Source organism: Capra hircus, chromosome 1 (genome assembly GCF_001704415.2).
Source record: "Capra hircus breed San Clemente chromosome 1, ASM170441v1, whole genome shotgun sequence".
Lineage (NCBI taxonomy): Eukaryota > Metazoa > Chordata > Mammalia > Artiodactyla > Bovidae > Capra > Capra hircus.
The window spans coordinates 41,087,607-41,113,694 of record NC_030808.1 but is presented as its reverse complement, the minus strand read 5'-3'; the positions used below and the strand labels follow the sequence as shown (position 1 = coordinate 41,113,694).

The 26,088-nt window shown below is 46.4% G+C and overlaps 1 protein-coding gene across 1 annotated transcript in view; it reads left to right on the top strand.

Annotated features, from left to right (window-relative positions):
* The window catches only part of CLIC6 (chloride intracellular channel 6), a 60,738-nt gene continuing 35,035 nt past the window's right edge, over window positions 386-26,088 (top strand). The window contains exon 1 of the mRNA XM_013964117.2: window positions 386-1,657. Coding sequence (XP_013819571.2) covers window positions 386-1,657 — 1,272 coding nt within the window. The remainder of the gene's footprint in view (window positions 1,658-26,088) is intronic.

Sequence of the window (26,088 nt, the reverse complement as noted above, 5' to 3'; positions counted from 1 at the left end):
GAGGCGGCACCGGGCACTCCTGGTCAACCTCCGAACGCCGAGCGGCCCTCCCCAGCCGCGCACTGCACCCTCGCGGGCGCCTTTCCAGGGAACCAAGGTCGGAATTAGGGGTCCAGGTGGGAAGCAGACACGGAACCAGGGAGAAACAGGAGCGGTGAAAGAACCAGAGAGTTTAAGCTCGGGAGAAGGGGCGCGGCGTCTTGTGGCTACAGGATTTCGCCCCGCGCGCCCAGCGCACCGCTCGGGCGCCGCCAGAGCCCGGAGCAGGGGGGTCCTCTCCGAGGGGCTGCCACGGTCCCCCCGCGCCGTGCCCTTCGCCTAGTGCCAGCCGGCTCCTCAGCAGAGTCCAGGAAGGGTCTCGGGTCCAAGACAGGGATCTACAGCCATGGCCGAGGTCGCGGAGCTGGAGGGGGGCGCCCCGCGTCCTCGGAGCCCGTCCGGGGGCTCGGAGCTTCAGGCAGAGAGGCGGGGCGAGCCGGAGGCCGCGGGCCCGAAGGCTCAGCGAGAGGAGGCTAGAGAGGGCCCCGCCGAGGCGCCGGGGGGCGACGGGGCGGGCGCAGCCGCGACGGCCGCGGGGCCCGAGGGGGAAGGCCCGGGGGCGGCCGGAGGGCGAACGGGCGGGCTGGAACCGTGCTCCGGCGGGGGCCCGGGAGCCGAGACGCGGGGCGGGAGCGGGGCGCAGGGCCAGGCCGAGGCAGGGGAGGACGTCCGCGGGGGAGAGGGGCCGACGAGCGGCGCGGAGCCGGAGGAGGAGGCGAGCCCCGGGCCAGGTGTGCAGGGCGAGGAGCCGGGGGAGGCTCAGGCGGGGCGCGGGGACCCCGCTGCCCTGAACGCCAAGGAAGAAGCGGGGAGCGGGCCGAGGGAGCCGGCCGGCAGCGCGCCTGGGGCGTCTGGGGCGCTCGTGGACGCCCCGGAGTCGGTGGGGGAAAGCGTGGCAGCTGAGGGGTCGATGGGGGCCCGCGTGGACGCCCCGGAGTCGGTGGGGAACAGCGTGGACGCCGAGGGGTCGGTGGGGGCCCGCGTGGACGCCGAGGGGCCGGCGGGGGAGAGCGTGGGAGCCGAGGATTCGGTGGCGGATAGCACAGATGTCGGGGGGCCAGCAGGGGCCAGCACGGATGTCGGGGTGCCGACGGCAGGAGCGCAGGGCGCGGAGGGTGAGCCCCGGGACGGAGGGGACCGCACATCCCAGTCCGAGGCAGAGGCGATTGAGGCCCCAGCGGCGGAGAGCGTGGGGTCCACCCCCGGCGAGCTTGCGCGGGGGCCTCGGGGCTCAGCGGAGGAGACGGGCGACCCCGAGGGAGGGGAGTCGGGGGAAGCGGCCCCAGGGGACGCGAGGGCAGAGGCCGGTGAGGACGCGGACCAGGGTGGGCCCCCGGGGCAGGCGGAGGAGGCCGAAGAGGAGAGGCCGGAGCGGGGTCTCCAGGGGCCAAGCGAGGAGGCCACGGCCGGGGGCGAGGAGGAGGGCACCGCGGCTGGAGAGGCGATCCGGCCGGCGGAGGTCGGGGAGCCCCAGGCCGACCTGAGCAACCACCTGGCGGACGAGCGCAGCGCTGAACGCGGCGGCGGGACAGTGCCCGAGAACGGCGGCCAGGAGGGCGGCGAGGCGTCCGAGGAGGGGGCCCCGGGGCAGGACCACGACATCACCCTCTTCGTGAAGGTAAACCTGGCTTCCCGCAACTCCCGGGACGCCCCCTCACAGCACCCTCAGTGGTGTCTTTTCAGATCTGATCCCAGAGGGACGCGCAGGGGTCATGCTCTCTGCGCCGGATGGTCACCGAGCCCTCTGTCCGCAAGAGCCAGGCAGGACAGCCTACGTTTCAACGAGAAGAGTTAAAGGAGCGTGGTTGTTAAGTCGCTCAGTCGTGTCCGACTCTTTGCGACCCCATGGACTCTAGCCCTCCAGGGTCCTCGGTCCATGGAATGTCCCAGGGAAGACTCCTGGAATGGGTTGCTATTCTTCTCCAGGGGATCTTCCCCACCCAGGGATCGAACCCACGTCTCCTGCTTTGGCAGGCGGAATTTTTTTTTTTTCCACCGAGTCGGGGAAATCCAAAGGAATGTGACAGGGAAGAATTGAGGGTTTGGAAACAAAGAGGTTGGGATGAGGGTGGTGGGAGGTAAGTCCAGCATCCCACTGGCCTTTGTCCTGAAAATCCTAACTGGCCCTTCTAGTCTGGAGATTCTCAAAGAACCTACAGAACAAAAGCAAAACCCTGACAAGCCCTATTGATGTTCCGAACAGTTTCTGCCAAAGGAAACACTAATACTTAAAGTGAAAAAATGCCAACAGGTTGGTTGTAAAGTGAAACTGTATACTAGGACTCAAAGCTCAGAGGCCCAGAGCTGGCCCAAATTTTTAACTCCCAAAACCTCTTTCATTTTGGGAGAATCAATAACGTATGTTTGGGAGGAAAATGGAAGTTTATTTAAATATGGTAACATTTATGGAACATTTTAGCTTTTTTTTAAAGAAGCATGCCATATGCTGATAACCATCATCTGCTTCTTTGTCATATTTTCAGCCTTACTTCAAAGAGTCAAAGAGGACAAAGATTCTGTAGAGATACAAGTGAGGTAGTTTTGAGTTTAAATAGGGATTCCTATGAGGCATCACAAATAAGGACCAAGGTCCAGGAGCAGGTTTTTTGTTGAAAAAGCTCTTCCCAAAGACCTTTGGCCAGACTGGGAAAGCAGCAGATAATAAGGTCAAGAATGTGCATTGTATGTTAAGTCATAATCCTTGCAAAATATTTCCAGGCTTATAGAGGCCAGTTATGACCCAACCTCTTTGACAGAAATGTAAGCAAATTTTAATAACTGGAAAAAAAAAAAAAAAAGGAAATAAGGAAAAAAAAGTTCCCAACATGATTAAGATCAGAATTTCAAGAATCCTTTGAGTGGCAAGAGTTCGAGAAGAACGGGCTTGCTTTTCTTCACTGTGTTGTTCGGGGCAATTTTAAAGATGCTGAGACTTTTCAGACCATGTATTGGGACCTAATCTGAGGGTACAAACCCCAAGGAGGGTCCCTGGAGCAGGAAGACTTCAGGGGAGTTAGGGGAGGGGGAACCTGAATATGGCGCTGCTGTGCGTGTTCTAGCTCCGCCCCTTGGTTTAAGAAATTTCCCCTGGCTCTGGTCTCTGGGCTATGGGATACCAGTCTCTCATTACAGCTTGGAAACAGCTTCCTAACTGGACTCTGCTTCCATCCTTGGTTTTCTCCAATCTAGTCTTTCGTCATAGCCAGTGAGCTAAGGAGGAAATGACCTGATCTTTTTGTTTCCTAGTATAAAATTCTTCAGTTGTTTATGGCAGATAAATCCCCACTCCTTAGCCAGATCACGAGGCTCTCTGGGATGTGATTCCTGTCTCCTTGGCATTGCCTGGGTGCCCCCTCACCGCCCCCCCCCTTTTGATACCACTGTGCCGCCAAGTTAAACTACTTACTGGTCCTTGGGAGAACCACATTCTTTTCTGCCTTGAAATTTTCCATGTGCTCTACCCAAATCAAGTTTCTTCCCCTTCATCCCTCTCGTCCTCCCTTGCCTGGCTATCTGCTTGTGTCCAAGGTTCCGCGTGGCCATCGTCTCCTCCAGGGAGGCTTTCCCAACCCTGATTTGGCTTGGGTACCCCCCCAAACTCCACTCACACCACCCTCTGTATGCTGTCTCCAGTGTGGAGCACAGGTCTGGAAATGGATGATGTATGTGAACTGGTGGCTGCCTATAGGAGGTGGTATATTGTAATGATCAGTAGCACAGACTTTAGAGCCAGTGAGCTGGGGCCAAATCCTGGCTTTGTTCTTTCTTGCTGTGTGACCTTGGGCAAGTTACTTAGCCTTTTTGTGCCTTTTGTTGCTTATGGATAAAACAGAACAACCATAGTACTTACTCTATGAGGTTGTTGGGATTCAAGATAAGATTCTACTTAGAACAGTACCTGACTTGAAAGAAGCCTGGTATAAGTGTGAATTCTTGTTACATCTGCTAGTTCTGATCAACTTTCATTGATTTTTGCATGGGGGTAGTCCCTTTTCCATTCCATCCTTGCCATTTTATTTTATTTTAGGGAAAATACCTCTATATACCCAATTACTTCCATTCTCTGGGGGAGAAGAATATTATGAAAAGTAAAAACAAGTTGTTTTCTCAGATTCTGCTTAGAGTAGTGTGTGTGGGCAGAGGCAAGGGGGCATGTCCTGAGTGGCTTAGCCATAATGTTTGACTCCGATGATTGGCAGGGTGCTCAGTCCTTTTCCTTTTGTTAAAGTAACAAATGGACCTCCAAACAGTGAAACTGGTTTTGAAGCAACTGCTGCCTGATGCAACTTCTTAAGGGTCACTTAGGATGTGTCCCATAGGATTGTTAAGGCATCTCACTTTCTTCTCATGCTTCTAATCATTGTCTTGAAAAACAGAAGAATCGCAAAGCAAAACTCAAGCAAAAGCCCTTTAGCCTATTTTATCTCTTGACTTTGTGATACTTGATGTAGAATCCTTAAATTAGTTCAGAATAGGATTTCTTTGCCAAATTTAACCATTTCTAAGCTCCTTATTTGGGCTGCACTTTATCTGGACGCTGTATGCTGTAGTGGACGTCTGACCATCTAGGTTTTTTAAACATGTCAGGGGCCAGTGTATCTTGGTGTGTTTTTGATGCCATGACTGGAGTGTAAATTTCACAGAGCTGTTCTTTAAGGATAATACTGCAATGTTCCTCTAACTACCTAGCCTTCATGACAGCCTAGTAAACACAGTTTTTTTTTTTTCTTCTTTTTTTTAAATGAAGTTTTAAGTTAATTAGGTCTCATTCTATTGGGGAAATTTTTTATATTTATTCCTATTTTTAAAATGTATAGGTGACAAATAAATGTATTGATTATCAGAAAGTAATGACATATGACACAGTAAAATGTAATAATAAGATGTGCTTCGAAATTTAGCCACCTGGTAGTTCATATTATCTATCTTGGTGAGAATTGTCATTCTGTTACTTTGTCACTTTATTTTATTCTGTGCACATGCAAGAATGTATTCTTGGTTGTAAAAGAGCCATGAATGTATAAAGCAGTCCACTGGAAAACCTCCTTGAATTATTGTATGGTAAGGGAATTGCTGATCATGTCATTTTTAGTTTTGTTTTCTCAAAGAAGTGATAATTATTTATCAAATTATAGGGTAACCCTGCAGTGTCTTTAGAAACAAAAATCTTCTCTTCGTTACAAAGTAAAGGATGACAACATGATGACACACCACCACAGTGAGAACAAACGACAAACAAGATGCTGACACCATGGAGTAAAGTAAGGGCCTGAGACACAAGGATTTAGTGGCTAAGGAAGTCTTGCTTACAGGTTCGGTTCTTCTAATACTTTCAGGCAGGGTCCAGGGGTGGGATAGGTCTTCCCAGGTGGCGCGTTGCTGAAAGATCTGCCTGCCAATGCAGGAGATATGGGTTCAATCCCTGGTTGGGAAGATCCCCTGGAGAAGGAAACTCCAGTACTCTTGCCTGGAGAAGCCCGTGGACAGAGGAGCTTGGCAGGCTACAGTCCATGGGATGGCAAAGGGCCGGACAGGGCTGAGCACACGGGCAGCAGGGGTGGAAGAGTCTGAAAAATGGATTTCCTAGCAAATTCCACGTGACTTAATTAGAAAAAGCATAATGTATGTGACAAGTGACTAGTCCTGGACCAGAATCTAATAATTTCTTAAACTGTGTTTTGGACACCATGCATTTAACCATAATACGCAGCTGCTGCTGAACTCGAAGGCTTGTATTTGCCATTATGTTTAGACTCTCCAGGGAGGTGGAACTGAGTACAACAAAGTAGAAGTCAAGTCATGGCCTTTGAATAAGCATTGTCTCCGAGAGATGCTGCCTCCCTAAATAGATAAGTACATTAACTGAGTTGTCCTAACATTGTCACACTGAATGGGGGTTGGGAGTGGCGACGGGGTCTGCTGGGACCAACATCTGGTGGACTCTCTGTGCGTCTTTCTCCAGGAGCAAGCAGGCTGAGACCTCTTTGGTTTGGTGTCTGAAGAGCTTAAAAGGGAGATGTTATTTCCATAACCAAATATGAATTTTGTGTTCAAAAGGGAAATGAGCAAAAATGCAGTTCTGTAACTTTAATTTTTCCCCCCAAATGACATTTTTTTGGTCATTGTTTTCTGAGTGTCTATGCCACTTGCTTACACATTTTGTGATTGTTCAGTTGCTCAGTTGTGTCCGATTCTTTGCAACCTGTGTACTGCAGCACGCCAGACTTCCCTGTCCTTCACTATCTCCCAGAATTTGCTCAAACTCATGTCCATTGAGTCATCAATGGATGCCATCAACCATCTTGTCCTCTGTTGTCCGCTTTCACATTACATTTTTGAAATCATACAAGGTTAGTTGGGGTGGGAACAGAGGTGCTTTGCTAACCTCTTACACACATGTGCACACACGACACGGCACATGCCCTTGAGTGAGATTCATGGGGTGTCCTCACCACCTGGCACAGCAGAGGGATTGTGGGAGGCCCTCCATCTGTTCTTGGTTCACTTCAGTTCAGTCGCTCAAGTCGTGTCTGGCTCTTTGTGACCCCATAGACCACAGTACTCCAGGCTTCCCTGTCCATCACCAACTCCTGGAGTTTACTCAAACTCATGTCTATTGAGTTGGTGATGCCATCCAACCATCTCATCGTCTGTTATCCCCTTCTCTTCCCTCCTTCAATCTTGCCCAGCATCAGGGTCTTTTCAAATGAGTCAGTTCTTCGCATCAGGTGACTGAAGTATTGGAGTTTTAGCTTTAGCATCAGTCTTTCCAATGAATATTCAGGGCTGTCCTTTAGGATGGACTGGTTGGATCTCCTTACAGTCCAAGGGACTCTCAAGAGTCTTCTCCAACACCACAGTTCAAAAGCATCAGTTCTTTGGTGCTCAGCTTTCTTCTTGGTAATGGAAAGTAAATAAGTCAGATGGATGGATGATTGGTTCAAGGTGCCTTGCTGGATTCGAGCTCTGTTCCCCACTGCTCAGTCCAGGGTCCCTTGCTCAAGGGCCAGAGTCAGCCTTTTCCATGAAGGCACTATAGTCTGGCACATAATAGTCACCTGGGGAGGAAGGGAAAGTGGGATCCTGTTGAGTGGGGGCTATACAAGCAGGTACAGAGGACCTGCATGTCGAGTGGTCTCTAAAGAGTTATGGACTTAACTGTATTTGAGGAGACACAGAGAGTGGGACCCTTGGATAATCCCTAGCACAGATTCGTCAAGATTTTCTAAAATAGGCTGGCTTTGCCCTAACCATTCTCTGAGCTCCTGTGATATTCAGCCAAGAAAAGTCTTCTCTGAGAATCAGGGAGGTGGTTATTTAAATCTCCTAAGCTTCTCTGTTTCCATCATTAATTTTCTCTGCTCTCTTTCTGACAGAGTGCTGATTTATACAGTGGGCTCTGTATCTGGGCAGAGTTGGGGGGAGATATTTTCTAAAATATTTCAACTTGTATTTTACTATTTACTTCAGTTTTATTTCACAAGTGGAACAAATTAAATTTTTTAAGAGTTAAAATAGGGAGGTTAAAGATGTTTATGCACAGTTCAGCCATTCATGGAATCTGTGAGGTTCTTTTGTTACATGTGTCTTTTTAAAGAAAAGGTAATACATTAGGAAAATAAAAACGCAAGTATAAAAAGACACAGTGTGACCAAAAATGTTTCCTCCCACCCCTGAGGCCCAGTCTCTCCATTTTCTCTCTAGAGATGTTCTGCAAATATTCAAGCATATATGTGAATGTCTTCGCTGCGTTGGTTACTGAGTGCTGTGTGATATATGACTCCAAGACTTAACACCGTAAAACAACAAACGCTTACTATTCAAGGTTTCTGTGTGTCAGAAGCTTGAGAGTGGCTTAAGCTGGGTAGTTCTCCTTCATGAGGTTGTAGCCAGGATGTTGGCCAAGGCCCTGGTCTCATCTGAAGGACCGATTGCGGCTGGAGGATCCACTTCCGTGGGGTTGGTTGACTCCTGTTAGTTGTGAAGAGGTTCACTTGTCCATCACCTGGACTCTCCACAGTGCTGCTTTAGTGTCCTTGTCACGTTTTGGCTCTCCCCAGAGCACGGATCCAAGACAGGAAGCCTTTCATGACATTGTGTCAGAAGCCAGTGCAGGAGATGAAACAGATGTGAGTTCAGTCCTTGGGTCAGGAAGATCCCCTGGAGATGGGAATGGCAACCCACTCTGGTATTCTTGCCTGGGAAAATCCCACGGACAGATAAAGAGCTGGACATGACTGACTGACTGAGCACAGCAACTGAGAAATCACATGCTGTAATTTCTGTCTTATACTGTAGTCTAAGTCTAGCCTTCAAGGAGAGTGGAATTCAACTTTACCTTTTATTATTTATTCACTTATTTTTTAGAAGATATTTTTTTGCTCACATCGCATGTGGGATCTTAGTTCCCCAACCAGGGGGTCAAACCCACACCCCCTTCACTGGAAGCACAGAGTCTTAACTGCTGGACCACCAGGAAGTACCTCAACTCCACTTTTTAAAGAGAAGGCCAAAGATGTTTTTAAAATATTTTAAAATACCACACCTTTTTTTTTTTTTCCACAAAAAGTTCAGTTCAGTCACTCAGTCATGTCCAACTCATTGTGACCCCCACGGACCGCAGGCCTCCCTGTCTATCACCAACTCCCGGAGTTTACTCAAACTCTTGTCCATTGAGTCAGTGATGCCATCCAACCATCTCATCCTCTGCTGTCCCCTTCTCCTCCTGTCCTCAATCTTTCCAAGTATCAGGGTCTTTTCAAATGAATCAGTTCTTCACATCAGGTGGCCAAACGATTGGAGTTTCAGCTTCAGCATCAGTCCTTCCAATGAATATTCAGGACTGATTTCCTTTAAGATGGACTGATTGGATCTCCTTGCAGTCCAAGGGACTCTCAAGAATCTTCCCCAACACCACAGTTCAACAGCATCCGTTCTTTAGCACTCAGCTTTCTTTATAGTCCAGCTCTCACATCCATACATGACCACTGGAAAAACCGTAGCCTTGACTAGACTGATCTTTGTTGGCAAAGTAATGTCTCTGCTTTTTAATATGCTGTCTAGGTTGCTTATAACTTTTCTTCCAAGGAGCAGATGTCTTTTAATTTTATGGCTGCAGTCAGCATCTGCAGTGATTTTGGAGCCCCCAAATATAAAGTCAGTCACTGTTTCCCCATCTATTTGCCATGAAGTGATGGGACCAGATGCCATGAAAGGTAGTGCACTGGAAATACATTTGGTTGCATTTTGCTGTCTTTGCTTAACATCGTGTCTTGTAAATCATTCCCCATTGGTGCCTGTAGCTCCCTCACATTCTTGTTAACATTTTGCATTTTTCTCATAGTGGGTGTATTCTACTATCAGTTTGCCACTGTTGGATATTTAGGTAGTTTCCCCTTTCTCATATGATAAGCAGTGCTGTAGTGAAAATCATATATGGAACCTAAACTCTTGGGAATGATATTGCTAAGAGGAAGGATGTGCGTATTTAAGATTCTGATAACTTATTAAATTTGCTCTCCAAAGAGGTATGCCAAACAGTGCTCCCCTGACCCGCCGTGAATGCTGCGTCTGCCTCCCCATCTTTGCCTGTTCAGTGTGTTCCCTAACGTTTTGAATCTGAGAAGTGGAAAATGAGACCCATTGTCATTTAACGCACATTTCTCTTAGTATACATGAGACTGAGTTTAATTTGACACATTTAAAAACCATTAGTATCTATTTTTCTGTTATCTATCCTTTGTTGTTTATGTCCTTTGCTCATTTTTCAAATTGCCTTTTGGTCTTGTTCTTCCTGATTTTTATATTAAGGAAGTTAGACCCCTGTCTGTTTTGACCATTTGTACTGGAGTAATTTATCCTTTTTGCTTTAGTAATTTCTTGTAATGGATACTTGGGAGAACAAAGCAGCGGCTGTGACAGCACTCTTAGAAACTTCATTTCCTGAAATGTTTAAATGCTCTGTTTTGCTTTTTATTTTCTAGCTTCTTAAGTCCTGAAGGATTAGGTATTTCAAATCTTGCCTTTCTCCCTTCCTTTTTAATTAGTAGGTTACATTTGATCAAGCACACATCCTTTCAGGATCAAACTCTTGCCTACATTGTTAGAATTCCTGTTCAAACAAAGTTTAAAATGTATAGAGCTCAGCATCATTTCACACCCACACTGCTCCACCTGAAAATGTAAAGATATATCCCTTTGCTCTTGCCATCTCCTGAAATGAATTCATGACAGATAATTATCTGTGGTGAAGTACTGTTTCTAGGATTGTGCCTCCGAGCCAGATGTTCTTTTTTGGATTCCATCTGTTGAAAGAATTGACCACAATGTAGAGATGGATGACAAATCCTGTTTGCAGAGGACCAGGGAATTGCGGAGGCCTGCCTGTGGCTTATGTCAGATGAGAGAGAGGCTGGAAATACACAAATACCAAAGATTGTTTGAAAAGATAATTTTGAAGCTTCTGAAAGTGTAGCTCTGTGAAGAAATGCAGACCATGTGGGCACATACTTCCTCAGTCTTCAAGGGAAGTCTGATCTTAAATATGCCTGCATGATCATGAGATTAAAAATATTCTCCATTTTTTGAAGGCGTTTTGGGGGGTACACATACATGTATGGCTGAGTCCCTTTGCTGTTCACCTGAAACTACCACAACATGTTAATTGACTATTCCCTAATATGAAATAAAAAGTTGAAAGCCAGGAAAAAAAACAAAAATTCTCCATTTTTACTAGTTTTATGGGCTCTATTTCAACTCTTTCTCTGTCCTTCTGTAGTTGGTCATCTGTGTGAAAGCCGAATCTTGATGTAGGGCAACAGAAAAGCTGCTTTTCAGTCTTTCTAACTACCAAGTGGTATTTTGGACCCAAGTAAAGAGCCAACTCAAAAGACCCTGATGCCAGGAAAGATAGAAAGCAAAAGGAGAGGAGGGCTGCAGAGTATGAGATGGTCGGATGACATCACGGACTCAATGGACATGAGTTTGAGCAAACTCCGGGATATGGTGAAGGACAGGGAAGCCTGGCGTGCTGCAGTTCATGGGGTCGTAGAGTTGGACATGACTTAGTGACTGATCAACAACAAGAAGCCTATTTAAAGTTGAGTAAGGAGTACACACCATGTAACACTGTTTGAGGCCAGTGTTGATGAACACAAAACCTGCTTTTTTGGAGCCTTCAGCCTTAGAGGGTGATCTGAGGGGAAATGACTTCAATTTTTTATGAGGCAGGAGAGCACTGGGGCCGGAGTTAGCTGGGACAGGTGGGATGAGCAGGATGGTAGCCTGGGCAACGACCAACAGAAAGGAGACGTGTGGTCTCTAGATCTCAAACAGTGAGGGCTCCGCCCTTGTGTTGAAAAGTAAGTGAAAGTCGCTCAGCTGTGTCCGACTCGTTTCGACCCCATGGAGTGTAGCGCCAGGCTCCTGTGTCCATGGGATTGTCCAGGCAAGAATTGCTGGAGTGGGTAGCCATGCCCTTCTCCAGGGAATCTTCCCGACCCAGGGATTGAACCTCGGTCTCCTGCATTGCAGGAGGTTTCTTGACTGTCTCAGGCACCAGTTGTACTCAGTGGATGGATGGATGACAAACATGGCTGTTACATCATGTGGAAGAAATTGGGTGGGCCACTTCGTATGCCCTTTACAAAATACTTATTTATCTACTTATTTTGGCTGCACTGGGCCTTAGCCAGGGCCCAAGAGAGCCCCTCCCCGCCGCCCGTGGCATGTGAACTTCTAAGGTGTGGCAGGCATGTGGGATCTTGTTTCCCAGCCAGGGGCTGAACCTCGGCGCCCCCTGCATTGGGAGCGTGGAGCCCCACCCGCTGGACCACCAGGGAAGTCCCCATAGGCCCTTTTTATAGTCACTTCTTTGTCATGTCTAAGAGGCAGCCATTTATTCTTATCCAGGAGAAGCAGTATGTGCTGGTTAAGGAGCTACTAGCCTCAATACCCCCTTTTCACTTAGAGTGTGCAAGTTTAGGGCTGTCCTGGGAAGCCAGAGATTTGGTTCCATTTTTTGAATCTGCGGGACTCTGCCTGTGGCCCGTGAGGCTCTTGGCGATCCAGTAGGAAGACCCTCGCTGTGCACCCCTAGCCGCCCACCCCAGTTCCCCAGTCCACCTCCAACCACCATGCACTGTGGGGATGAGAAATCAGGACAGGGAGGCACCCTGGGTGGGGCGCACCAGGAAGTCGGATGGGGCCCTTAGGACAATGGCCACGGGCGTGGCCAAGACACCTAGCACAGCTCAGCTGCCATGTGCTGTGAAGGTCACCCAGCATGAAGGTGCGATTGGAGAGCCAGAGACTTCACGCTTTCTCCCTAAATGACGACAGTTAACGCTTTGTTTTCTCGGTTCCTTTGGTGTCAGGTCCTTGGATGCGGTGGAGTCAAAGAATCTTTGAAAGCCTTTACCTCTCCTCTACTTTGTCCCTTTCGTTTGAACTTCATCCAGGCTGGATGCCTTCAACTCTCTTCCCATAAATTACCCGACAAGATGAAGTTTGGGTTGCACTCAGTGGCTTTTTGGTGTCATTTAACTCTCTGAGCAGAGAATTCCATGCTTAAGAAAACTTAGAGGTCTGGAGTAGGAAATGGCAACCCACTCCAGTATTCTTGCCTGGAAAATTGCATGGACTGAGGAGCCCGGTGGGCTATAGTAGCCCATGGGGTGGCAAATGGTTGGACACAACTAAGTGACTGAGTGCGTGCACATGCCCGCACACGTACACGTATTTGTCTCTGTATTAGGCACCTGCTCTGTTCATCAAAACTTGTCTGAGAGAACCCTTTGTATCCTGCAAGTAGAGTGCTCTTATTTGTCTTTCATCACATTATTCAAAAAGAGTTGGAGGCTTTGTTTTCTTTCCCCTAGTTGCTTGCCATTTAGTTACTTTGTGTGTGTATAGACATATTTGTGAGAAAGTTTGACAATATAAAAAGTTTGTTTGGTCAGTCATACGATGTTCTGTCCACTGCCTTTTAAATTTTTTTAACTGAAAGAATTGAGCCTTTATTGTAATATTCTCCACTTGAAATTACTTGGTTTAAAAAATGACAGTGAATGTATTCCTGCATATTTGTTAGTGATAATTAATCACCTGTGATACAGATTTCTAACCCTTAATCTTAATCTCTGTCCTTTATTGTGTGTGTGGTTTTTTTTTTTTTTTTTTTTTTGGACTCTCATGGAAAAATGTATTTCTAAAATTCGTATCACCTTTGGACATCAGGCAGAAAGCATTCTTTTTTACCATTTGAATAAAGGTCACTTTTGCTTTCCATGGGGAAAAAAAAAAAGGAAACTTAGAGGTACTGACACATCAGAAACGGAGGAGGATGATTTTTGGTTAATGTCATTTTAACCAGTATATTATGGTTCTTTGGATTGTAAGCAGCAACAAGAAAGGAAGGTTGGTCTGTCACTCTCCAGCTAGTGAGACTTGCTGTAGAAAGTAGTACAGGTGCAGTGCCCTGCTCATCACTGGATAATATGAAACAACAACATTGCTTTTATGCCCTGCTAAAATTTTTTTTAAAAATTTGTTCAAGTTAGTAAAGGCTTGGACTTCCCTGGTGGCTCAGATGGTAAAAGTGTCTGCCTACAATGCTGGAGACCCGGGTTCAATCCCTGGGTCGGGAAGATCCCGTGGAGAAGGAAATGGCAACCTACTCTGGAACTCTTGCCTGGAAAATCCCATGGACAGGGGTGCCTGGTGGGCCACAGTCCCTGGGGTCACAGGGGTCAGACATGATTGAGCAACTTTAGTAAATACCTGAATCTATAAGTAAATAGTTTGAGTATTTCAGCACACTCTGAAATCAGATAGGGTGGTGAATTCAAGATGGCTCCAAATTCTTTGAGCCTCCTCTTGGACATCCCATCAGACCCTTGGGAAGTGGGCTCTGATTCTCCTCCTTCTGAATGTGGCCTGACCTTGGTGACTACTTGGTAACCAAGAAAATACGGTGGGAGTGATGCTGTGTGGCTCTCACTTCAAAGGGCCATGCAGCTTCTGCCTTGTCCACTGACCCCCCCACCCCCCACCCCACAAGGCCAGCACGCTGGGGGCTGCCTGTAGGTGCTTCACTTGACAGTCCCAGCTGAGGACGGCTTTCTGGCTATTCCGCCAAAACACCTGACAGGTGTGTGATGCTGTCATGGACCTGGTTCACCAGCTGAACACCACTGAGTGACCTGGTCAATGTCGCATGAAACAGAAGCATCATTCAGGCAAGCCTTCCCCAAATTCCTTACTCACCAAATCATGATATATAATAAAACAGACAACTGAGGCTGTTAAACCCTCAATAAACCCAAGTAAGATGGTAGGTGTTGCAAGAGGGCATCAGAGGGCAGACACACTGAAACCATACTCACAGAAAACTAGTCAATCTAATCACACTAGGACCACAGCCTTGTCTAACTCAGTGAAACTAAGCCATGCCTCTGGGGCCACCCAAGACGGGCGGGTCATGGTGCAGAGGTCTGACAGAATGTGGTCCACTGGAGAAGGGAATGGCAAACCACTTCAGTATTCTTGCCTTGAGAACCCCACGAACAGTATGAAAGGCAAAATGATAGGATACTGAAAGAGGAACTCCCCAGGTCATTAGGTGCCCAAATGCTACTGGAGATCAGTGGAGAAATAACTCCAGAAAGAATGAAGGGATGGAGCCAAAGCAAAAACAATACCCAGCTGTGGATGTGACTGGTGATAGAAGCAAGGTCCGATGCTGTAAAGAGCAATATTGCATAGGAACCTGGAATGTCAGGTCCATGAATCAAGGCAAATTGGAAGTGGTCAAACGAGATGGCAAGAGTGAATGTCGATATTCTAGGAATCAGCAAACTAAAATGAACTGGAATGGGTGAATTTAACTCAGATGACCATTATATCTACTAATGCGGGCAGGAATCCCTCAGAAGAAATGGAGTAGCCATCATGGTCAAAAAAATAGTCCAAAATGCAGTACTTAGATGCAATCTTAAAAACGACAGAATGATCTCTGTTTGTCTCCAAGGCAAACCATTCAGTGTCACAGTAATCCAAGTCTATGCCCCAATCAGTAACACTGAAGAAGCTGAAGTTGAATGGTTCTATGAAGACCTACAAGACCTTTTAGAACTAAACCCCAAAAAGATGTCCTTTTCATTATAGGGGACTGGAATGCAAAAGTAGGAAGTCAAGAAACACCTGGAGTAACAGGCAAATTTGGCCTTGAATGTGGAGAAAATGCACTGGTCATAGCAAACACCCTCTTCCAACAACACAAGAGAAGACTCTACACATGAACATCACCAGATGGTCAACACAGAAATCAGATTGATTATATTCTTTACAGCCAAAGATGGAGAAGCTCTATACAGTCAACAAAAACAAGACTGGGAACTGACTGTGGCTCAGATCATGAGCTCCTTATTGCCAAATTCAGACTTGTAGGGAAAACCACTAGACCATTCAGGTATGACCTAAATCAAATCCCTTATTATACAGTGGAAGTGAGGAATAGATTTAAGTGCCTAGATCTGATAGATAGAGTGCCTGATGAAGAACTATGGAAGGAGGTTTGTGACACTGTACAGGAGACAGGGATCAAGACCATCCCCATGGAAAAGAAATGCAAAAAAGCAAAATGGCTGTCTGGGGAGGCCTTACAAATAGCTGTGAAAGGAAGAGAAGCGAAAAGCAAAGGAGAAAAGGAAAGATATAAGCATCTGAAAGCAGAGTTCCAAAGGATAGCAAGAAGAGATAAGAAAGCCTTCCTCGGTGATCAGTGGAAAGAAATAGAGGAAAAGAACAGAATGGGAAAGACTAGAGACATCTTCAAGAAAATTAGAGATACCAAGGGAACATTTCATGCAAAGATGGACTCGATAAAGGACAGAAATGGTATGGACCTAACAGAAGCAGAAAATATTAAGAAGAGGTGGCAAGAATACACGGAAGAACTGTACAGAAAAGATCTTCACGACCCAGCTAATCACGATGGTGTGATCACTCACCTAGAGCAGACATCCTGGAATGTGAAGTCAAGTGGGCCTTAGAAAGCATCACTACGAACAAAAAGCTAGTGGAGGTGATGGAATTCCAGTGGAGCTATTTGAAATCCTGAAAGATGATGCTGTGAAAGTGCTGCACTCAATATGCCAGCAAATTTGGAAAACTCAGCAGTGGCCACAGGACTGGAAAATGTCAGTTTTCATTCCAATCCCAAAGAAAGGCAATGCCAAAGAATGCTCAAACTACTGAACAATTGCACTCATCTCACATGCTAGTAAAGTAATGCTTAAAATTCTCCAAGCCAGACTTCAGCAATGCGTGAACCGTGAACTTCCAGATGTGCAAGCTGGTTTTACAAAAGGCAGAGGAACCAGAGATCAAATTGCCAGCATCTGCTGTATCATGGAAAAAGCAAGAGAGTTCCAGAAAAACATCTCTTTCTGCTTTATTGACTATGCTAAAGCCTTTGACTGTGTGGATCACAATAAACTGTGGAAAATTCTGAAAGAGATGGGAATACCAGACCACCTGACCTGCCTCTTGAGAAATCTGTATGCAAGTCAGGAAGCAACAGTTAGAACTGGACATGGAACAACAGACTGGTTCCAAATAGGAAAAGGAATACATCAAGGCTGTATATTGTCACCCTGCTTTTTTAACTTCTATGCAGACTACATCATGAGAAACGCTGGGCTGGAAGAAGCACAAGCTGGAATCAAGATTGCTGGGAGAAATATCAGTAACCTCAGATATGCAGATGACACCACCCTTATGGCAGAAAATGAAGAGGAACTAAAGAGTCTCTTGATGAAAGTGAAAGAGGAGAGTGAAAGAGTTGGCTTAAAGTTCAGCATTCAGAAAATGAAGATCATGGCATCTGGTCCCATCACTTCATGGGAAATAGATGAGGAAACAGTGGAAACAAATGTCAGACTTTATTTTTTTGGGCTCCAAAATCACTGCAGATGGTGATTGCAGCCATGAAGTTGCTACATAAAAGTTGCTTACTCCTTGGAAGAAAAGTTATGACCAACCTAGATAGCATATTGAAAAGCAACGACATTACTTTGCCAACAAATGTCTTTCTAATTAAGGCTATGGTTTTTCCAGTGGTCATGTATGGATGTGAGAGTTGGATTGTGAAGAAAGTTGAGCACAGAAGAATTGATGCTTTTGAACTGTGGTGTTGGAGAGGACTCTTGAGAGTCCCTTGAACTGCAAGAGATCCAACCAGTTCATTCTGAGGGAAATCATCCCTGGAATTTCTTTGGAAGGAATGATGCTAAAGCTGAAACTCCAGTACTTTGGCCACCTCATGCGAAGAGTTGACTCATTGGAAAAGACTCTGATGCTGGGAGGGATTGGGGGCAGGAGGAAAAGGGTACAACAGAGGATGAGATGGCTGGATGGCATCACTGACCTGATGGATGTGAGTCTGAGTGAACTCCGGGAGTTGGTGATGGACAGGGAGGCCTGGCGTGGTGCGATTCATGGGGTCGCCAAGAGTCGGACACAACTGAGCGACTGAACTGAACTGAGGCTGTTAAATATGAAGTGATGTTTTCCTGAGTCATGCAACTTCAGTTCAGTTCAGTCGTTCAGTTGTGTCCGACTCTGCGACCCCATGAATCGCAGCATGGCAGGCCTCCCTGTCCATCACCAACTCCCATAGTTTACTCAAACTCATGTCCATTGAGTCGGTGATGCCATCCAACCATCTCATCCTCTGTCGACTCCTTCTTCTGCCTTCAATCCCTCATAGCATCAGGGTCTTTTCTAGTGAGTCAGCTCTTCACATCAGGTGGCCAAAGCACTGGAGTTTCAGCTTCAGCATCAGTCTTTCCAATGAATATTCAGGACTAATCTTCTTTAGGATGGACTGGTTGGGTCTCCTTGCAGTCCAAGGGACTCTCAACAGTCTTCTCCAACAGCACAGTTCAAAAGCATCAGTTCTTTGGCTCTCAGGTTTCTTTATAGTCCAACTCTCTTTTCAACTGTAGTAACAATCAATGTCTTATTAGGTAGAGTAGTTGGGTGACCACCATTGATCCACAAAGCTTAATCACTGAACCCAGTTGCTTTTAGCTTTAAATTCTGACGAAAGGCTAGGTTGTGTGTCAGTCTGTATGGTCACAGCAGGTGGAATCAATTCATAAGAAGTATGTGGACCAACACAATGAAACTCGCTATTTATCCTCCTATATGAATTATGCTTTAAAAACTCCAGGGCTATTTTTAATCCTTATTTAATAATATGGCCTGATAACAACTGAAGCTTTCACACAGAGATGAAAAGCCTATTTCCTTGTAAAATTCTCACAAGGAATTATTACAACAAAGGAACATCTTGTTCTGGAAAGCCAGCTTAATAAAGCAGCCCATTTTGCTATACCTTGGGGGTTTACTTTCTTGAATGACTGAGCGTTTCGTAGAGTAACTCAAAGGGGAAACGTAGGCACAAAACACAAGACCTGGTCACATACAGCCATCCTGTCATCTATACTGCCCCATAGCCCCTCGGCACTGCTCTCACCCACTCTGGACCTCTCCCCTTGGCCATCTTTCACCCACTCGGATTTTACCAGCTTAGGAGAGTCCTAAGTTGCATGTCTGAAGTGGGCACCCGGTCCCATCACTTCATTGGAATGACTGATGTTGAAGCTGAAACTCCAATCCTTTGGCCACCTGATGCGAAGAGCTGACTCATTTGAAAAGGCCGATGCCGGGAAAGATTGAGGGCAGGAGGAGAAGGGGACGACGGAGGATGAGATGGTTGGATGGCATCACCGACTCAATGGACATGAGTTTGAGTGAACGCCGGGAGTTGGTGATGGACAGGGAGACCTGACGTGCTGCAGTCCATGGGGTTGCAAAGAGTCGGACATGACTGAGCAAGAACTGAACTGGTACGTGGGGATACATTTAGGGTTCAGATCTGTTTTCAAGTCTTAGAATCTAAAATATATTTCTTAGAATCTGAGTGTAAAGAGGAATGAAGCCATCCCTATGTTCTAAGATTATGGAGTGAGGACCATGCTTTAAAATAGGGCATAGTCCCCTTGGTGACGTGGCTCGAGGACCCTAATGAACACATTTTACTGATAAAGTACAGACAGACCATGAGCCAAGGCTTCCCCTCCACTGGGGACAGATGACTCGAGCCACCGGTTGGGTGTGCAGAGTCATCTCTTAGTTGTTGCTGTCCTGCCGTCCTGTTTTGTCGCTCCACTAGAGGGCAGAAAAGGGACGAGAAGGGACCAAGGTCCAGCGGGCCAGCGGGGTAGTTTCCTGTCTTATTAGCACTCTCTCTGCCCTGCAGAAAAGTTAGAGAAGAGAAGAAGGGCACAGCTGGAACCACTGGTCTCTGCCCTGTGAGCAGCAGATAGTTTTTTCATTTTCTTTGGATAAATACCCAGGAATGAAATTGCTGGATCTAATGGTATTCTGTTTTTAATTTTTTGAGAAACTTTAGTACTGTTTTCCACAGGGCTGCTCCATGTTACATTCTCACCAACAGTGCACTAGGGTTCCCTTTTCTCCACATCCTCTACAACACTTGTTATATTTTTATCTTTTTGATAATGTGACTTCCGGGCTCAGTCGCTCAGTGGTGTCTGACTCTTGGTGACCCCTTGTACTGTGGCCTGCCAGGCTCCTCTGTTCATGGACTTTTCCAGGCAAGATACTGGAGTGGGTTGCTATTTCCTACTCCAGGGGATCTTCCCCACCCAGGGATCAAAGCTGTGTCTCTTGTGTCTCCTGCATTGACAGGTGGGTCCTTTACCTCTGTGCCAACTGGGAAGCCCTTTTTGATAATAGCTATTCTAAAACAGGTGTGAGGTGATATCTCATGGTGGTTTTGATCTCGTGTGTCTCTGAAGAGGGATGTTGAGCATCTTTTCATGTGCCTGTTGACCATCTATATGCCTTCTTTGGAAAATGTCTGTTCAGAACCTCTGCTCATTTAAAAATTAGATTGTTGGGTTTTTGCTGTTAGTTTGTACATGTTTTTTTAATGCATTTTGGATATTAGTCCCTTATCAGTATATGATTAGAAAATATTTTCTGCCATTCAGTAAACTGTTTCTTTATTTGGATGATGGTTTCCTTTGCTGGTCAGAAGCTATTCAGTTTGATGTAATTCTATTTGTTTATTTTTGACTTTGTTGCCTTTCGGTGTCAAGTAGAAAAAAAGTTGTCACCAAGACTGATGTCAAGGAGCTTACTGCATATGTTTTCTTCTAGGAGTTTTGTGGTTTCAGGTCTTGCATTCAAGTCTTTAATCCATTTTGAATAATTTTTTTGTATAATGTAAACTACCGCACAATTGCACTCATCTCACACGCTAGTAAAGTAATGCTCAACGTTATCCAAGCCAGCCTTCAGCAATACGTGAACTGTGAACTTCCAGATGTTCAAGCTGATTTTAGAAAAGGCAGAGGAACCAGAGATCAAATTGCCAACATCCGCTGGATCGTGGAAAAAGCAAGAGAGTTCCAGAAAAACATCTATTTCTGCTTTATTGACTGTGCCAAAGCCTTTGACTGTGTGGATCACAAGAAACTGTGGAAAATTCTGAAAGAGATGGGAATACCAGACCACCTGACCTGCCTCTTGAGAAACCTATATATGCAGGTCAGGAAGCAACAGTTAGAACTGGACATGGAACAACAGACTGGTTCCAAATAGGAAAAGGAGTACATCAAGGCTGTATATTGTCACCCTGCTTGTTTAACTTCCATGCAGAGTACATCATGAGAAACGCTGGGCTGGAGGAAGCACAAGGTGGAATCCAGATTGCCGGGAGAAATATCAATAACCTCAGATATGCAGGTGATACCACCCTTATGGCAGAAAGTGAAGAGGAGCTAAAAAGCCTCTTGATGAAAGTGAAAGAAGAGAGTGAAAAAGTTGGCTTAAAGCTCAACATTCAGAAAACAAAGATCATGGCATCTGGTCCCATAACTTCATGGGAAATAGATGGGGCAACAGTGGAAACAGTGTCAGACTTTATTTTTCGGGGCTCCAAAATCACTGCAGATGGTGATTGCAGCCATGAAATTAAAAGATGCTTACTCCTTGGAAGAAAAGTTATGACCAACCTCGATAGCATATTCAAAAGCAGAGATATTACTTTGCCGACAAAGGTCCACCTAGTCAAGGCTATGGTTTTTCCAGTAGTCATGTATGGATGTGAGAGTTGGACTGTGAAGAAGGCTGAGCGCAGAAGAAATGTTGCTTTTGAACTGTGGTGTTGGAGAAGACGCTTGAGAGTCTCTTGGACTGCAAGGAGATCCAACCAGTCCATTCTGAAGGAGATCAGCCCTGGGATTTCTTTGGAAGGAATGATGCTAAAGCTGAAACTCCAGTACTTTGGCCACCTCATGCAAAGAGTTGACTCATTGGAAAAGACTCTGATGCTGGGTCGGATTGGGGGGCAGGAGGAAAAGGGGACGACAGAGGATGAGATGGCTGGATGCCATCACCAACTCAATGCACCTGAGTTTGAGTGAACTCCGGGAGATGGTGATGGACAGGGAGGCCTGGCGTGCTGCAATTCACAGGGTGGCAAAGAGTCGGACACGACTGAGCGACTGAACTGAACTGAATAGTGGTCTGGTTTCATCTTTTTGTATGTTGCTGTCCAGTTTAAGAAACATCATTTATTGAAGAGACTGTCCTTTCCCCCATTGTATATTCTTGGCTCCTCTGTTGTGAATTAACTGACTATAAATACATGCATGGGTTTATTTCTGGGCTCTCTATTTGGTATTGATCTATGTGTCCATTTTTATGCCAATACCATACTATTTGATTATTATATCTTTGTAATGTAGTTTGAAATCAGGAAGCGTGAGCTTCCAATGTTGATCTTCTTTCTCAAGATTTCTTTTGGCTATTAAAAGTCTTTGGGATTTAGTTTTACATTTTGAATATCTTTTCATCACTATAGTGACCAGCTGCAATAATTAATGTGGCTTCTCAAAAGTGCCTTGAATCTTGTAGAATGAGATATGACAAGCATACCTTTACAAAACGAATTTAATGGCTTCGCCACTTCATCAAACACCTGTAAGAAGATGTAGAAAATTTCACCAAAATGGACCCTTCCATGCAAATAGACAGTGTCAACTTGTGGAAAGGTTAGAGGTTTCTGGGACTGGTGTCTTTTCCTGTGTTAGTCCTGGGGAAGATAAGACTAACCACTGCTACCTCTTAACAGACAGTGGCTTTTTCTAGACAATTCTTTGAGATTCAGGCTTCACGGAGGGCTGGTGTGGGCAGTTTTAGACATGTGGATTCTTCCAGAACTCACATATCATACCACATAGGTGATTCCTCCTTTCTACCTGAAAAAAGTAAGCTTAAAGCCTCTGATTTCTGCCATCTTTAAGCATTGAAGGGAACACATTCTAAAATCTTAAAAGCACTGGTCACAGCACTTCTCTCAGTAACCTTTAAGATGTTTCTGATTAACTGACTAGTTTCAGTTAGAACAAAAAATATGAAATTTCCAGTCCCCTCCCTTCCTGACTCCGATCCAAACAACTTTCATAAGTTGGTCATCAAAACTAACGTGTCTTTAAGGCAATTGACTTTCCTGTTCGTAAACAGATAGTTTCAGACCTTTGGTGTCTTTAAAACTTACAGACATCGCAAAGAAAAATAAAGAGGGATTTATTTTTTTTAAAGTTTTCAGGATGCTGCCTGTTTCTAAGTTGTTGTTGTGTGGTGGCCAAGTTCTGTCTGACTCTTTGTGACCCCATACAGCTATCTATATGTAGCCTACCAGGCTTCTCTGTCCATGGGATTTCCCAGGCCATGTTGGGAAATGAGTGGGTTGCCATTTCCTCCTCCAGGGCTCTTTGACCCAGGGACTGAACTCAGGTCTCCTACATTGGCAGGCGGACTCTTCACCACTGAGCCTCTGGGGAAGCCCTTGTTTCTAAATAATTATGCAAAAGGGCTAGAGACTTGTGAACAAATCGCATCTGAATCCTCTTAGAGAAAACCGGAATTTCCTTTTCACGATCGGTTCTGCCTCGCACATGGGGTGACCCTACTCTTCCACTCTTCACACTTCCTTGCTCCTAAGTAGTTTACAAATCTTCAGTTGCTATTTTCCTATCACGAGCAAAGTGTGCACACATCAGCTGCTGATCTCAACTTGAGATGCATCAGTAAAGCCACCACTGTTTGGGTCACAACTGTGTTTCAGTCAGTTCAGTTCAGGTCAGTTGTCCCCTTCTCCCCCTGCCTTCACTCTTTCCCAGCATCAGGGGCTTTTCCAGTGAGTCGGTTCTTTGCATCAGGTGGCCAAAGGATTGGAGTTTCAGCTTCAGCATCAGTCCTTCCAACGAATCTTCAGGACTGATTTCCTATAGGATGGACTGTATGGGTATGTCTAAAGGGAAGGTGATGAGCCAGAAAGTGCATCTCAGGATCACTAGGGGGCGCCAGCTCTATTGAACACGTTCCATGGCTTCAAGTTATAAAGCTCTTCTTTGAGAAGGCAGATTCTAGAAAAACCACTGGGAGGAAACAAGAATAAAAAGAGCAGAATATCACAGCGGACCTCCTCATCCTCTTGAGAGGATGATCTGGGACTGTGCCTTCCTAGCTTTTGGCCAGATGGATCCTCAGATTGCTTTTACTAGTTTAAGAAATTAGAGCAAAGTATATAGCAGAGTCAAGTAGAAAGCTGTTTGAGGAGCTGGTCTGCTAGACCATGCGGCCCTAAAGGGTGGTGTGGAGGAATGAGCAAGCCTCCTGATATTTCAGGTCAAAGGGGTCATTGTATCCGCAAGCCCGCACAGAGGGGCTATGGTCTTAGCTTGGCTGTTTGTCAACCTTGTAAATCCTTGGCAGTGAGGAGAGGCTCATGCAGGAAGTTTCCAGAAATAGGCCACATGCTGCCTGCTTCAGGGTCCTTCTGCGTGACTGGCGTGTGGTTGATCCACCGAATCGTCTTAGGAAAAGGTTCAGGATTCCTGTACGGAATCATCATCAATTGTGTTAGTTTCCTATTTCTGCTGTAACAAATGACCACACACTTGGTGGCTTTAACCAACTCAGATGTATTATTTGACAGTTCCATTGGTCAAAAGTTTGACACACATCTCCCTGGGCTAAAACTAAGGCACTGGTGGTGCCTTCTGGACCTCCTTTCTGGAGGCTCAGGGGAGAATCCACATCTGTGCTTTTTCCAGTTTCTGCAGGTCACCTGCCTTCCTCGACTTCGGGCCCCCTTCCTCCGTCTTCAAAGCCAGCGAGTTTATCTCTCTGACCACTGTTCCCTAGTCAAATCTTCGCTGACAGCAGCTGGAAAAGGTTCTCACTTTTAAGGATGGATGTGATCAGAGTGGGCCCACCTACCTGACAGCTCAGGGAAACCTCCCCATCTCAAATTCATAACCTTGTTGCCATTCACCGGTTCTGAGTGTTAGGATGTGGACATCTTTGAGGGGTCGTTATCCAGCCTACTGGAGCAGCAGATAGTCTTCAGGTTTGTTCCTCATATTCCGCCATTGTCACCGCAGGCCGTGGCTGGGTTGACTTGTGGTCAAGCCTAGACCTGCTTGAGCTTCCCTCGTGGCTCAGTGGTAGAGAACCCACCCGCCAGTGCAGGAGACACGGGCTGCATCCCTGAACTGGGGAGACCCCCTGGAGAAGGAAATGGCAGCCCAGCCCGGGAAATCCCGTGGATGGAGGAGCCTAGCAGACCGCAGTCCATGGGGCTGCAAAAGAGTTGGACACGACTTTGTGACCAAGCAGCAATAACAGCGACAACAGCAAAAGACCCACTTGGAAAGTGAATTGGTGGTTATTTTCCTGCCTTTTTCTGCGATTGCCTACTGGTCCTCCTTAACCAGTGCCTTCTTGGACTCTGACATGGGAAAGACAAGTCTAAAAAAATCATTTTTCTACAGTAGGCAGTGTCATGCTTTGTGTTCAGCACTTTCTGTTGTGTTTCAGTTCAGTTCAGTCACTCAGTCGTGTCCAACTCTTTGTGACCCCATGGACTGCAGCATGCCAGGCCTCCCTGTCCATCACTAACTCCCAGAGTTTACTCAAACTCATGTCCATTGAGTCGATGATGCCATCCAACCATCTCATCCTCTGTTGTCTCCTTCTCCTCCTGCCCTCAATGTTTCCCAGCATCAGGCTCTTTTCCAGTGACTCAGTTCTATGCATCAGGTGGCCAAAGTATTGGAGTTTCAGCTTTAGCATCAGTCCTTCCAATGAACACTCAGGACTGATCTTCTTTAGGATGGACTGGTGGGTTTACAGAAAGCTATTTATGGCCAAGAATAGGCATTTGGTTTTACTTGCCTTGAAAATTCCAGAGCCAAACTCTTGGCCAACTGACATGAAGCATGCTGCAGGGACTGTGATGAGCTGGATTAGAGTCGATTCAACACACCTTGGCTCTGCCTGCCCTTCTGGAAGGGCTTTGCAGCACAGCTTTGCAGGACTTGACTCCTCAGTTTTCGCAGGTTGATGCCAGCCTTGCACGGCTGTGTGTCTAAGGAGGGAGACCTCTGTTGTTCAGAAGCAGAAAGATGGTTTGCGCTCCACTTGTGGGCTGGGGCGCGCAGTGTCAAACCCATTGTCACGCTGACTTCTTGCAGAAGTTTCCTGGAGAGGGTTGTAGCACACAGCCAGACGTTTCTCCAACACCCCAGCCCACTTGGCCACCAAAGTTGTCCCCCCAGGACTATCCAGTGTCCCAACACTGTTTGCCTTCTGCACTTTGCACTTGTTCTGCTGTGTGTTTTTAAGATTTTATGTATTTATTTAATCTTTGGCTGTGCTGGGTCTTTGTTGTCACGCAGGCTTTTTCTCTGGTTGTGGTCCCTGGGTTTCTCATTGCAGTGACTTCTCCTGTTGTGGAGCACGAGCTCTAGGGCGTGAGGGCTTCAGTAATTGTGGCCCCTGGGCTCAATTGTTGGGGTCCCCCCCTAGGTTCTAGAGCTCAGGCTCAGCAGTTGTGCACGGGTTTAGTTGCCCCGAGGCATGTGGGGTCTTCCCGGACCAGGG